This window comes from Aulonocara stuartgranti (assembly GCF_965226115.1).
Source record: "Aulonocara stuartgranti genome assembly, chromosome: 18".
NCBI classification, from domain to species: domain Eukaryota; kingdom Metazoa; phylum Chordata; class Actinopteri; order Cichliformes; family Cichlidae; genus Aulonocara; species Aulonocara stuartgranti.
This window is the reverse complement of record NC_138954.1, coordinates 23354945-23370764: the sequence shown is the minus strand read 5'-3', so window position 1 is coordinate 23370764 and position 15820 is coordinate 23354945. Positions and strand designations below refer to the sequence as shown.

The 15820-nt window shown below is 39.7% G+C and overlaps 2 protein-coding genes across 2 annotated transcripts in view; both read right to left on the bottom strand.

The window, feature by feature from the left end:
- clstn2a (calsyntenin 2a) overlaps window positions 1–15820 on the bottom strand; it is a 195724-nt gene that overhangs the window by 80342 nt on the left and 99562 nt on the right. Inside the window, exon 3 of the mRNA XM_082512396.1 lies at window positions 5315–5510. Coding sequence (XP_082368522.1) covers window positions 5315–5510 — 196 coding nt within the window. The remainder of the gene's footprint in view (window positions 1–5314; window positions 5511–15820) is intronic.
- Window positions 1–15820, bottom strand: part of LOC309693307 (GTPase IMAP family member 6) — a 192516-nt gene that overhangs the window by 117655 nt on the left and 59041 nt on the right. The gene's annotated exons all lie outside the window — the stretch shown is intronic.

Below are 15820 nucleotides of genomic sequence, written 5' to 3'. Positions count from 1 at the left end.
CCCAGCCAGCCAATCACATATGTGGTCTCAGGCATTCAAATTTGCATATTGGGGAATTCGTGGCTTCTAAGTCAACAAGTCATCCATGTCATATATCTCTAAAAATTCATATTTTAATATTAAATTGTCAACACTTGAAGATCCCCCCATCTCTTCTGAACAAAACGGTGTAAGAATGACCGTTCTAGCCCCTACGGTTAGGAAATTACGGTCATTTGTTTGAGGGGAGTCGTCACTATGAGAAATAGACTGCAAAAATCCTGTGTCTCTCTGTGCTGCTGCGTGTGTAAACAGATGCACCTGTTTTGGTGGGGAAAAGTGCACAGCCTCTCTGATTGGTGGATTCAAATTCACCAGCTCCCAGGCTGACCTAGAAACTTACTTCTCTCTCCCTGTGTGTGTGTGTGTGTGTGTGTGTGTGTGTGTGTGTGTGTGTGTGTGTGTGTGTGTGTGACAGAGAGAGAGAGAGAGAGAGAGAGAGAGGCTTTTAATGGGATGATCTCATTCTAAGATTTAAATTCAATATATTTAGACTGGTTGACTGAATTGGATCTTGTGTGTGGGTCTCTCTGTGCATGTGTGTTTCCTCATGTGTACATATTTGTGATTGTGTGGCTGTAATAAATTTTTTTGCAGATTTTTGTCATTTAACAAGTATATTTGAGGGACCCTCAGCATGTTCAGCATTTTTTCAGCTGTCCATTTTGCTTTTCCAATTTTTCTGTTTAACTTATTACTATTGTGCTAAATCATACTATTTCTGCTATTTTATAAGATTTGTGCTTCATATACTATTTCTGCTTTTATAGGATTTGTGCTTAATATAGTATTTCTGCTAAATGTAGTATTTATGCTTAATCATACTATTTCTGCTTTTCATAGTATTTGTGCTTAATATAGTATTTCTGCTAAATTTAGTATTTCTGATTAATTATAGTTTTTCTACTAAATCATAGTACAGTATTTCTGCTTTTTATGGGATTTGTGCTAAAACAAAGTATTTCTACTAAATGTAGTATTTGTGCTTAATCATACCATTTCTGCTTTTTATAGGATTTGTGGTTAATATAGTATTTCTGCTAAATTATAGTATTTCTGCCAAATTATAATATTTGTGCTAAAACATAGTCTCAATTTAAAATTACAATATTCATAGTTCATCACAGTGTCTCTGGTAAATCACAATATTTCTGCACTGTTGTACTATTTTTCTAAATCATAGTGTTTCTGTAATGTTTAAGTACTACTATATTATATTTTTCTTTCTAAATATAGCATTTCTGCTATATAATTGTATTTCTGCTATGTTATAATATTTGTGCTAAACCAGAGTATTTGTGCTGTATCATAGTATTTCTGTCAAATTATAGTATTTGTGCTAAAACATAGTATTGATTTAAAATTACAATATTCATAGTTCATCACAGTGTCTCTGGTAAATCACAGTATTTCTGCTCTGTTGTACTATTTTTCTAAATCATAGTGTTTCTGTAATGCTTAAGTATTTTTGTCTAAATATATTCTTTCTGTTATCTTATACTATTTCTCCTAAATTCTTGTATTTTTGAGAAGTTATGTTTCTGGTAAGTTACAATATTTCTGCTAAGTTCTGCTATGCTATTGTATTTCTGCCAAGTATTATGTTTCCTCTAAGATATTGCAGTTCTGCTAAGTTATTCCATTTTAGCAAAGTTCCTTTGCTTCTGCAAAGTTTTTACAATTTCTGCAACTTTTCAGCTTTTTCAGCTACTTTTTGCATACAGCTTCAGCTTTAAGCATCCACACTGCATTTTCGCAGGAAATGCAAATTTTTCTAGTTATTATTATTATTCTTTTTCCGCCTGAAATTTTGGACCGTAACTCATCCCACAGTTTTGACACAAGCTTCATATATGTTATATCATTTTGTGCGGCTGGATCAGGAATGAGTTGCTATGCCTTTTGGTGTTTATTACTTCTATAGTTTTTTAAATATGAATATTTTAATGCAAGTTTTTGCCCATTGGAATGAATGGGAACGAACGAAAGTGAAACTTAACTTACTTTGTGGTGTGTTTGCTCACTCACTTAATTTGTGGTGTGTTGGCTCACTCTAGTGGTATGTCCCCGTATTTGGATTACCATAATGACGACAATATCAACGGCGCGCACAGCGTCGGTGCTTTCAGGAACCATTGGAATTCTTAAGGTTGCACGAAGCATTGAATAGTTACGGTAACGGCAAGGGCATATGCTTGGTGGAAAACTGCATATCCCACAATTCAAAGCACGCCTCTACCAGTCAAACAATGGCGGCTGCCACTTGGTTTAATATATTCCTCTTATTTGTGTTTCTAGGTCACAAAGTAAACTTTTAAGATATTTTCAGGTGAGAATGTGGGTGTGTAAACGTCAAATATCTGCTCGTTTTGTCAAAACATCCCATATTGGCAACAGATTTTTCACGATGTTGCGCCGCTTCACTCAAAAGCACCCAGGCTTGGCTTTCAGTGAGGCGTCTCTAACTCCTTTCATCCCCGATAGCTCCGCAAACAGTCTTTGTCTTAGCTGGACTTATTTTTCGTTTATATGGGCCGATGATGCTGGTCGATGAGGAAAAACTAACTGAGTTGTTTGGTGGTGGCTAACGCGGAGCTAGCTAGCCACCGGTATGTGTCTCTTTCCCCTCATATGTGGGGAAAGAAACATGCGAGGCGGCCGCCGATCGACCGGTTTTCAGGTGAGAATGTAGGTGTGTAAACGTCAAATATCTGCTCGTTTTGTCAAAACATCCCATATTAGCAACAGATTTCTCACGATGTTGCTGCTAGCCGGCTAGCTAGTTCGGCCGGCCGGCTAGCCGGCTAGCTAGCTCGGCTAGCTAGCGCCGCTTCGCTCAAAAGCACCCAGGCTTGGCTTTCAGTGAGGCGTCTCTAACTCCTTTCACCCCCGATCGCTCCGCAAACAGTCTTTGTATTAGCTGGACTTATTTTTCGTTTATATGGGCCGATGATGCTGGTCGATGTGGAAAAAATAACTGAGTTGTTCATATACCGGTGGCTAGCTAGCTCCGCGTTAGCCACCGGTATATGTCTCTTCCCCTCGTATGCGGGGAAAGAAACATGCGAGGCGGCCACCGATCGACCGGTGGTGGCTAACGCGGAGCTCAATCGTGGATAAGGGGAACCCAATGCAGGAGAAGCAGGCGGCTGGTGAACTGAATTTCAGGTAAGACGTTATTAACTGCACTCTATTTGGGTCAGATATAAACCGAGTTTAGGTGTAGTTTATTTTCGTTGTGCTGACAGTTACAATAACTGTACTGCGTGCTAGCTAGCACCACGGAGTTTCTATACAGCTGTGCGCGCTAAGTTACTGATGTTGAACTTTATGACAGCCTCCCCTATTTTCAGGCGATAATGTAGGGGTGTAAACTTCAAATATCTGCTCGTTTTATCAAGAAGTCCCATATTTTATCAAGAAGTCCCATATCTCTCACGATGTTACTGCTAGCGCCGCATGGCAGCTAGTCGGCTAGCTGGCTAGGGCGGCTTGACTGACACCCAGGCCGGGCTGACTGATACCCAGGCCGGCTCACGCTCTCGTTTCACCGCCGCATGGCAGCTAGCTGGCTAGCGCGGCTTGGCTGCCACCCAGGTCGGGCTGGCTGACACCCAGGCTGGGCTGGCTGACACCCAGGCCCGCTCACGCTCTCCTGTCACCCCTAGTCTTTCGTGATGACTCTTGGTTGACTGCTGGACTTATTTTTCATTTATATGGGCTGGTGATTCGGTATGAGTGTCCGGTGAACTGAATGTCAGGTAAGACGTTATGTATATTTAAGGTAGTGACTGGAATAAGTCACAAGGTGTCGCTGTTGAGCTGCATATATGTTGTAAATTTTAGCAATTTTGACCATTTGTCCTCTGCAGGACACCGTAGTTCAGATTTCTCGTTCGCGTGGGCGCCATCTTGGTTCAGTGTTTACTGTGATGTGCAAAGGTAAGCACTGTCAGTGGCGAACTGCATTGGTTTTGTTTAAAAATAAGTGTTCCACTGTGTAAAATAGCGGTTTGTCATTTAAGCCGAGCAAATATTTTGTTTGAGAGGTTCATGTATTGTCTGATGAGAGTATGAGACAAAGATATACTTTTCTTTCTTACTCTCATATAAAATATTTAGCTTTTATTAAATAGTTATCTGAATCTTACAACCAAAGTTTGTATAATAATACACAAGATTGGCTGTAGACCATTGTTAATCATTCAGAACACTGTAAAAATAACAAAAAACAAAAAGTGAATGAAAAGTGCATAAATATTTATTTTACGTGTTTGATGTGTGTGGCAGGGCGTGGTCTGCAGTGCCGCTGCAGGGGAGGTGGACCCACCTCAGCGATATCTGCAATCACGCCTCTCAGGTGTAAAGTCTGTGCTCTCTCTGCTTTTTTTTTTTTTTTTTGTATGTGTCGGGCTGTGAGATGAAAAGCTACAGCCGGCTGTGTGGGTACAGCAACTATGTGTGAAAAGTGGTCCATAACGTAATGCTTCAAAGTGTGTTCATGCAAACATTGTCGGGTCTGCTTATGAACCTCTGCGCACAGCGTCTACAAATTGGGGCTGTACGAAGTCACCTCATCTTTACACAAAACTGTAAGCTGTCATCTGTGAGGCGCGAGCGGTGTTTGGTTTTACCATAGTTAATGGTGGAGAATGGCTGCTCTGCTGAGTTTTGCTCTCTGTAGCTGTTTGAATGGCAAACTATACTGATTAGCGGCGGCATAGGCACACTTAAAATTTCTTCAGAAATTTTCGCTTTCTAGTTATTATTATTATTGTTACCACCTAAGAAATATAAAGAAATCAGGGGTGGCTCAAAACATTTGCACAGTTTGCATTTATGACAACGACTTTGCTGGAGATGTTTTTCTGTTTTTTAAACACTGGCATTGTTTTGTTGTGTTTGCTTCCCAGAAGTTAATGTGACTCACTTGAGCAGCTGCCTTTGTAACTCTGACATGTATATTTTGAAGATGAAGTCTATTATTTGTAAGACGTTGTTTTGTCCACCCCCTATAAATCAGCTATAGCTGCAGCTACACAAATGAGTCACACTGAGATAAATAATAACAGGCAGCGCCGTATGTGACAGTTTTAATACTACATTTTCATAAGAGAGTTTTCAGAAAATATACAGAATTTCACAAAAGCACAAATAAACAAGACACTTCCTGAAATGTTTGGCGCACTATAAAAAAGAATCTTTAACATAATGACGTTTTATTGATTAAAGCTAAATCGAATGCAGACACATGAACAGTCGCAGCTTGTCTTACTTGTGGGATTTCTTCCAGTTTGCACCACTTGGGCCGGCCCCACAGTCATAGGCCTGGATAATAAAGGTGTACTCTTTCTGGCTCTCACAGTCCACAGGGCTACTGGCTCTCAGCACTCCTTCTCCTGATGTGCGATTCAACACCACGGCCTCAAATGGAGCATCATCGCCATTGATCTTAAAGGCACAAATCTCCCCTAAGAGGAACAGAAATGAGGAAATGTTACATTTAAAAGGATTACACAGTCAGAAGTAGTGAGTATTTGTTTTGTTTTTGTTTTTTGAAGTGCAAAGACACTGATTTTTAGATAGTTTCGAGTAGGAGCTAGGTGGCTAATAAAAACCTTCTTTTTGATCTTTCTTTTTAAAAAATAGACACAAAGATGAAGAAGACAAAGGCAACACAGAGTCAACATCTGCGCAGCATGTGGTTCATCAGTGGACAGACACTGATGGGTACTTAACATGAAAGCAGTCAGCACAACTATCAGACCTACAAGCAATTTAAGTCCACATTATGTGAATAAACAACAACAAAAAAAGAAAGCTTTGGGAAATATTTCTTCTCTCCTCATTCATTTAATTTTCTTTCATGACACTGTTGGTAAAAATCTTATTATTTTGCTTTGTTTGTTTGTTTGTTTTTTTTCCTCCCAGCCATTTTCTCAAACACAGCAGTAGCCACCCAACAGCTCAGATAGTTAAAGATGAATCAAACTGCGGGTAATGAAGCAAAACTAACAATAGACACTGCTGGCATTTTTCTTTACAGATTGGCTATCACTTCACATTTCAGTCCATTTTTGGACACAGGAATCTTTGTCAGCATGAGCAGCTCACAAAATCACACTGCGGAGCTCCCGGGGTGTAGTTAAGAGAAAAAATAATTTCTGATTTGTGTCGAGCTGCGCCACCTCAACAAAGGAGTGAATTTGTCCTGTCTGCAAAGTGTTTACACCACACTCTGGCAGTGTATTGTGTTGTGTGTTTGTGACTCTAGACTCGTCTGCGGCATTCATCCCCCGGCACAAGTGTTCATTTCAGGGATTTGGGAAATCTTTTTTGCGGAGGCAATGAAAAGCTGGTGTGCTCTGACCCTGTGCTGGCTGATATCTCAGAACAGAGCGGGACATAGAGGAAATGCCACTAACAAACACAAAGACAAAGCTCCCTGTCATCGCTGGCTTCTCTCCACTTTAGCTCCTCTCCACTCTCATGCACACAGATCCTTTTAACCTGATTCAACTTTGCAAATCTGCTTTAGGGTGAAGCCAAACATAGTTCTCTTCAAAGTTTGATCCCTTATGAATTTTCAAGATGCCCAGCCCCTGAATTGTCCTCCTTTTAAATTTTGTAGAAATGACAAGTTTCTCAATATCACAGTGGGACACAATTTGCATTTGTAGAAAGACAATATTTGAAAAAGGGAAATAAGCATGCCGGTACATGCACAGACAGGCCTATAGTCTCAGATATGCCCAGATAGGGTGATTTTAATACAGTGCTGACTTAGTGGTAGAAGAAGGAAAAGGTACTTCCACTTAACAGCTTGGAGGTTGGATAGAAATACATTTTTCGCTCCATCTGTTTTGACCAATGCGTTTTTTTGGATTACATTTTAAACAAGAACCAAACAGAGCTTTATAACGAAGCAAGGAAAGAACGAGAGCGCGAGATCGAGGGAAGAGGAGGAATAAGATGTGTCAATGTATATGTTAATGATAATAACAGAGATTTCAAGCAGATTCCTACTTTCTCTGCAAGTACTTTGCGCACACACACACACACACACCCATCCATGCAAGCCTAATAATGTGCATGCATATATAGATTTTCTTTCCTGCCACTTAGTTTGTTCCTCATCAGCAGAGGGAATGCTATAATTTCAACCTTCTGCCGTGCATGGATGAAATGAAGCCCAATCTTTTGGCGTGCACACCATGAGCGAAAAAGGGTCGGTTTTCAAAGTAAATATCCAAATGCATAGATTTTTGCTTCAGGGAGCTGGCCCGTCGCCACGGAAGAGAGGAAAATTCAAGAGTCAGCAAAAAATGGCTCGATAATAACAATCATCTAAAATAGATGGTACTCCACTGCATGCTTCAGCGGCATAAACTGCATCGACACAAAATGTCAAGCTGTCGGGGAACATGTATTTCTTGGGATGTTAAATTGCCAAAATAATGGAAAGGGACAGTAAGGATACATTTAATGAGAAAATGATTCCCTGCAAGCTAACACGTTGTCACAAGGAGCCAAAACAAATTTGCGCATTCCCGCTGCAAATTGCATGACTTGACAGAGCATTTCATTTCTTTTAACTTTCATTTCTATATTTTGGACTGCTCACACTTTCTGTTCAATCTTTATTTTAACCACATCAAACGCAGCTTGTTTAAAAGAAGAATTTAACTTTAGGTCCAAATGGCTAAATCAGCTCTTTCTGCTCCTCCTCCCAGATAGCCATCACTGTATCATCTCAATGGCCCATCATAAAACTTGCTTGACCTAAAAAGTTTTTCCAGAATGTATTTTTGAATCTTTTTGAATGTCTTATAGTCTCTACTTCCTCCACTTCATGTACTGAGTTTGCAAAAGTTTCTAAATTGAATTTGTGCACTAAATGTTTTGCAGATAAGTCTGTTTGTTGCATAGTTTTCTGATTATCACTTGTAAAGTGATAATGTGATAGTCTATATGATAACTAAACACTGCTAAACAAAGTTCCTCTGTGTATGTGTGTGTGTGTGTGTGTGCCACAGATATAGACTTACCGAGAAACTTTGTGTATTTGTTTGAGCCTTTATTCATAAGAAAAGTTGAGAGAGATAGCAGGGGAATCAGATATAACAAATGGTTCAACTGACTGAGATTCGTTTACAGACTGTTGTGTTGTCGGCTGCTCCCTTTAGGGGTCACCACAGTAGATCATCTGCCTCCACTTCACTCTATCCCTAGCATCCTCCTCTGTCACATTAACCCTCGGCCCCTGCATCATTCCCTACATCTATGAACCTCCTCTGAGGTCTTCCTCTTTGCCTACAGCCTGGACTCTGCATCCTTTGTGCAGTATATCCACTATCCCTCCTCTGCACATGTCCAAACCATCTCACCCATGCCTCTCTAGCTTTTTCTCCAAACCGCTCAACCTGAGCTCTCCCTCTGATGTGCTCATTACTAATCTTGTCCCTTCTCGTTGCTGCTAATGAAAATCTTCATATCTTCAGCTCTGTCACCTCCAGTCTTTTTGTCAGTGCCACTATTTGCAAACCATACATCACAAAAGGTCTGTATTAAAAAACATGTTACACCACTCCTTAAAAACTAGGAATTAGAGACAGTGCCACTTAATAGAAAACAAAATCCAGATTAATGAAACAAGAACTCTTGAGCGCCTAAAAAGAAGGCAGCTGAACTTTGGATTATCCCCTAAAATATCTAGGTTTCTCCATCAGTTGTTTAACCCTCTCAGGCTTAAATTAAACTTTTTGTTGCTAATGCACAACCAAGTCCTGCAGTGGTACTTCTGAGTAAAAAAAACTCATAAAATATGTATGTGGGGTAATCAGGTTGTTAGTTTTTAACTGTTGCAAATCGGCAACGCCTGCCTCGAGAGGGTTAAGAATTGAAGATCTAAAACCTTTCTTCTTTGCCTTCTTTTCAACCACTCACCATGAACTGGATGATTGATAACCCACATGGATGTTAATGAAACGAGAACATTAGGTGCTATAAAAGCACTCACAGGTTTTACCGGACTCCTCTGTTATGACCCCGTGGCTCATAATGGCTCTGCTTAATTAAAACAGCACTGTGAAAATAACAGGGTTAGGGTTAGGGAGAAAAAAGCTTTTTGAAGTTTTTGTTTTTATTTTTTTTTAACGGTTTTTTAAAAGTCAGCAAACTTTTTTTAGTGTTTTTTTAAGAAATCAGATGTGATTGGTGACTGCATACATGCAGCTAAATGACAGTTCGTTTTGATACATTAATTAATTAACGGGGCTTCAAAACTTAAGCAACAGTGGAACAGTTGTAACATGTCAGATGTGAATGACTTACTACAGAAGTGACTGTTACTAAGTACTTTAAATACACGCAGCAATCAGGATCTACGAACACTGATGCTTAAACGTGAAATCTACAGCAAAACATTCAAGAAATGCAATTTAAATTTCTTTCTTCTCTTCCTTTTCATGTCATTTTTCATTTCAGAAAATAAATAATAGACAATAAACAAGTAAAAAACAACAATTACCCTTTATACATAAAGGGTTATCTAATCACAAAGTGACGATGTTATTTCATAATAACATTAATTTCAAGTAAATCAAATTTTGATGTATTTCTTACTGAACACATTTTTTAAGTAAAACATTTAAGTGTAATAAAAGTGCTGCATAACTTCAGATCATCTCTGGCATTATTCCCTAAAATTATCCCAGTAACAGAAATACAGTGTTTTTTTCATTATTTATTATCATAGGTTTTTGAAAAAGAAATACTCCTCTTAATTCATAATTGCTTGTTCTCAGCTGGAACAAATCCTGGACACCTGGAGGTAATTGATGGCTTTGTACTTAATACATAATCAGCATAATTTTAAATCTTTTAATTCAGCAAATTTCTACGTATTCAGCAGTTTGGTTTAGTGGCATCATAATAGTTTGTTCTGCACACTCTTCTGCTTTTTTTTTTGCAATACAATATTGAGTTGGTGATCGTTTTATATGCATTTCCATATACCTTCAAACCATAGGTCATAGGTTTCATCTGGAAGCTTGTAGAAAATTCCCATTCTGACACCCAAAGACAGCACGGAAACATTGGTCACCTCTGTTGAAAACATCTTTAGGTTCATAACGCAATGCACACAGGATTATGAAAAATTCAAGTAGTGACTTCTAAAGTACTGAAAGCCTTATATGAACCCACTTTCTCAGTCAAGCCTCAACAGAGAAACAGAAATTTCAATCATGTTAATTCCTATTCTTAATCAAATACTGTTGTGACTCCATCTGGTGTGTCTGTGCACATTTGTCTGACTCTGTGCAGAGCGGGAAACACAAAAGCTTTACTGTGACAGTGTGTGTGTGTGTGTATGTGTGGTAGGAAGCTGTAAGACCCTGATTAAAGAGGGTTTCTAAGCAGAGTATCAGGCGGTTTTAAGCCTCGATTCCTTCACTCTCTTGCCTTCAGCACTGATCTCACGGTCACCCTTGCCCCTCAAGTTTAATTAATGGATGGATTACACTTTATCCCACTACTGGCCCACAGATAAACTCTAACACTACACTCAGTCAGACCTGTGTGTGTAACTGAGTAGTGTTACAGTCCTCACGCCTCCTTATGCACCCAATGTTCTGCAAATATTCTATGAATTAACAAACATGCTGCCCAATATGCACAGTGTGCGCCACAAAACACCCACTGAATAAAATCAGAAATCATTTTGAATGCTTTATTCAGTGTCAGATTTTAATGGGACTTGGTTTTTCCTTCGCTATGAGGGGTTTTTTTTCTCATGCAGAAAGATAAGAGCTTGAGCTGTGTGCCTTTGGTCAGGTATCCGGTAGCAGTTTGCAAATAATAGAAATGCACTGAGAAAAGGGGATTTATGTTTAATTAGGAACTTCGTAGCCTGCAGTCTAGCAAGGTCACCGGATCCTTGGTAACTGGTTGGATTTTTACAACATTTGTGAATTTCATTGTAGTTATAAATTAGTTCATGAAGACAGAGCTTGCTCTGAATCACACATGGATGATTGTATAGTGACTGAGCAAACAATGTGCTATAAGTCTTCTGTCACCATAAGCTGTGAACTGTTTAAGATGTTCCAACTAGTTTGCCAGCTTCAGACTTAACAACTGTACTTTTAAGGACATTATTTTAACCACTAATGCTCCATCTGTACTCAGCAATTCAAAGCTATACAGTCTAATGCAGTCCAGTAAATACTAGATGAGACAGAGCTCTGTATCTACACACACACATTAGTTTTATTGGAAATACATATCGAAGAGATTCAATATAGATGCAGTAGTTGAACATTATAAAGAGCTCTCCTCTCCAGCTACTTTTATTTTACTGTTGTTGTTTTGAGAGAGTAGGGTTGGAAGAGCAAAATGCAAAAGAGAGAAAGAGGATGATGAAGGTTCATGGCCTTATAATAAGCCTTTCCCTGCTGGCATTAAGAGGATTGTCTCCGAAGGTTTCGGTGAAGACACAGAGAGGACACCGAGCACCTGACAGTGGATGGGAGGCGATGTTATCAATATTAGTAGTGTTTCTTTTGTCACTGCATTTTATAGAGATTTTTAGGTCCTCAGTTCAAGCTTTATTCCACTACTTCAGACTAAAAGACCACACTGCTAGAAGAAAGGCTTACTAATTAGAAAGTAACCAAGGCTTGTTAAGTAAGCTTAGTATTCGATTCACAAGCCTCCATTGGTTGGTATAGTGAATGAAAGCATCTCTTTACATATACTGCAAACAAGGACAATTGGGAAAATAAATCAAGAAGAGTTCTTACCTCTTTAAAACTGAGCTAAAATTACTTCTGAAATGTCTTCTAATGCAAACGCACCAGAATCGATTTTCTCATCTCACTCTCCTCCAGAAAATTCTGCAATAAATAGTCCCACTTTGAGGAGATAACAATCTCAATGCTATAAATTCTTTAGAGCCTGTTTGGCACGCTGAAATGCAGTAAAAAGCTCGGTATTCACACAATGTGCAGTTTGTCTCTGTGTATGGGTGAATCTATTTGCCACTTTAACTCCAAGTCAGTTAAAGAAAGACATGCAGGAGTAATTCATCAGTCTCCTTTAGATAGCCGGCCACTTCCTAATTGCATTTGGGAGATTGTCGCACCATCCACTTGACCTCAGGGTGACAAAGTAAAAGCTTACACAAATGGGACGCACACACGCAAATGCACAAGCACACACACATTTAGGTTATCTATTCACCCAGGACTGCTGATGCCTTAGACAACACAATATAGGAATGGGGAGAATTCATTATCAAAGACAATACACATTCATTCTGCTAGGGGCTTTGGAGGTCTGTGATGCAATTAGTGTTTATTGGAAACTGAAGTTGTGGGATTGGAATTCACCAGATGAACTGTTGCTGTCAGTGAAGATGCAGCTGTGACTTTAATGCTGAAGAGGAGAGCATTTTGGCCTAAGTGCCTAAAACCATTAACCGCTGAATGAGGCACAGTCTCAAACACCTGGATAACGGTGATAGAAAGATGATAGTTTGAGTACTATATGCTTCAGCCGCGTGCTTTTACAGCAAACTTGTTCAGTAAAGATGGGTAGATAAAAAAAAAGTTGAATTACATCAATAGCATAAGAATAGAAGAGGTCAGAGAAGTGGATTAAAAAGTGAGGCAGAGCGGGCAGAGACCCTGTAGGGGAGATGGAGGCGGGAGGAAGTATACAGAGAAATACCAGTGTGTGAGATAACTAAAGCAGGTATAAATAACACTACCAACCTCTTGAGTATCTCATCATGGTTCTACTCCTCCTCCTCCTCGCCACCTTCTCCTCCCCATGCTTCATCTCCCTTCCGTTGCAGTAGCTTTCACAGCGGTAAGCAGTTATTTAGCTCTTAACATCAGCACTCAGATGCACCACTCAGCCTTGCCCTCCTTCACCCCTGACACACCTCACACACACTCATGTGTCTACACTCTCACTCACCCTCATCACCTCCTCCTCTGCACCTCAGTCAGCTGCTGTTTAATATAGGTCACCAGCTAACAATTTAATAGCTTCCTGCTCTTTCACTGATCACACACGCAGCAGCTTATATTTAAACACGCTCCTGGCCAGGATCATGCTGCTTTACAGTCATAATAATATATGACATTTTTTTAAGATCACTTATCAATTTCAGGGTTACAGGGGCATTGGAGTCTATCCCAGCTGTCACAGGGCATCCCTCTTCACGTTGTTTGTCTCTGGGTTGGAACACAAAAACAGTGCAACACCGATCAATTTAAACCATAAATCCATTCAGATTCTCTCTTTTTCTATCCTAACACTTTCAAAAGGCTCCAATTAAGCCTCACTAGACAGGTTTACAACTTAAAAAGCACTCATGTCAACTCTCAAGATTTTCTTTGAAAGCTTTGATAAATTAAACCTAAATTGTTGGTCAAAGGTAGAAAAATGCATATTTTTATGTCAGCCAAATTTATTTTAGTTAAACAGATCTATTCTGAATTAGGACTGACAGAAACAACAGTTGCGCATCTACAGCTTTGCAAGCTTAAAGAGTTATGGATGAAATCTAGTCATGTGAAAAAAAATAAGGTTTGCATGTAGTACTGTTAAGACTTAAGTGCCACCTCCATCATTGTAGAAACACCTGTAGCAACAATGCTTTAATGAATTGTGTGAAACGATCAATCTCTCACATTGTTGTGAAGGAATTTTGGCCCACTGTTCTTCAGTCAATTGAGGTTTTCGGGCATTCATTAATGCAGAGCTCTCTTAAGGACAGACGGCATCACATCTTCCTGGCCGACTTAATCACCGAAAGGTGTCCAGGCAATGCGGCTATAAAACAAGCCCAAATCATCATCGCTCCATCGCCAAGTTTGAGAGTTGGTGTGAGGTTCTTGTGCTTGTTGGGCTTCTTCAAACATGGTGCTATCCATTATGGTCAAACAGCTCCACTTCGGTCTCATCTGTCGGACGTGCCTGACTTTAAGGTGAATTTGTTTGGACGTCCACTCCTGGGAGGACTGCGGCATTGTGCTAACACACACCTGACCAGTTCATCAAACTGTGAAAAATTCTGCTATTACAGCGGTGCTCACACTTGCTGACGATCAATTAATCAAGTGTAACGGATTAACAGCACCTGGCTGTGCTTACCCTCTTAATGGCTTTGGAAGCAATAAGGGTGTATTTGATTCTTCACAGGACTATGTAGGCATCACAAAACCTGCTGCAACTCACCCTGATGAGGCTATATCTGTACCAAAATTCACTGCTACCCATTCAATATTTGCTAAGACATTTCAAATGTCAGTAGTAGCAGAGACAGTGAGTCAGCCTCTGGCTGAATATGATGCATTAATTGACAGACAGAAACTCGACTGACCAACATCCGAATAGGCAGGTCCATGTTGCTATCGTATGTCAAATCATTCAAGCATTTTCTTCCCCTTATATTAGAAGCAGATAAAAGTAATATCTTCTTTTTCTGTTTTATAATTATAAAAGATTATTATAAATCTGCAGGAGACAGGAAACACTCTCATTAAAAAGAACCAATTCCCCGAAGCCTACCTGCTCTCCTATTAACCTTTTTGTACTGAACAACATCTGTTCATTATCTTTTCAACCAAATCACACCTCTTATGAGTGACGTTCAAATCACTGTGCTTCTGTTTCTTTGTGCATTTTTTGACACCCTTCTGCTGGGCTGCAGGCAGGCTAGTTGTGAGATAATTACAGATTTCCAGGTACAGCAGGGAGTTTCCATAAGCCTCTGAGCTGTAAATGTCACTGTGGCTCTGACTATGACCTCCGTCAGCTCAGCGGCACACTGAGAAGAGAAGGACATGGCTCAGTAGCTTAGACACACTGACACAGATGCTCTCACAAACCTCCTATCATGAACGGATTTCATGACTGTTAAATCACATTTTCATCATCTCTGTGACTCTGTGACACTAAAAGCATGTATCGGAAAAGTTTAATTACGTGCTCCATACAGTCACCCTCAGTATTCAAACAGCTGACTTTGTTCAATAAATGCATGTTTGACATAATTTATTTATTCAGAGGTCACATGCTACTCAGTGGCCAGGGCCTATGTTAGATCTGTAACTATTAAAGCTAAAAGACAGAGAAATTTAGGAACAAGAATTCCTTCTGCTACTTGCCAACCTTTTCCAGTCTAAATGCTGGACACTTTGATTCACTTTGATCCCTGCTATTCATTGGATGTCAGTCTAGCTCAAGTTGAGGCAAGTTGTATAAAGAGCTTTGAGTGCTCAGAGTAAAGCACTATATAAGAACCAGAACATTGGTACACATGACACAAATCCATGGTACATGCAATAATTTGTGCTTGTCTGCTGCAGCTAATAATTAACTTTTCTCTGGCCTTTGTGCTATCATCTTTCTTAAATGTAAGACAAGTGCATAACTGTCAAAGCCAGTTTAAAAACTGAACTGATGTTGAGATCCAGGAACTCTCAGAATAAGGCCTGCTCTCTCACTAAAAAGATAAAGATGCACTGTAAAACCCCAGGCAGCCTGCGCTGTTATTTACAGAAGTTTAAGACTGGTGACTTCTCCAGGTTGTGCCCTGCCTTCACTATTTGGTTGAGGTAGGCTCCAGCCTCTAATCCTGAACTAGATGGATTCAATTCAATTCAATTCAATTTTATTTATATAGCGCCAAATCACAACAAAAGTCGCCTCAAGGCGCTTCATAGATACAGAGAAAAACCCAACAATCATATGACCCCCTATGAGC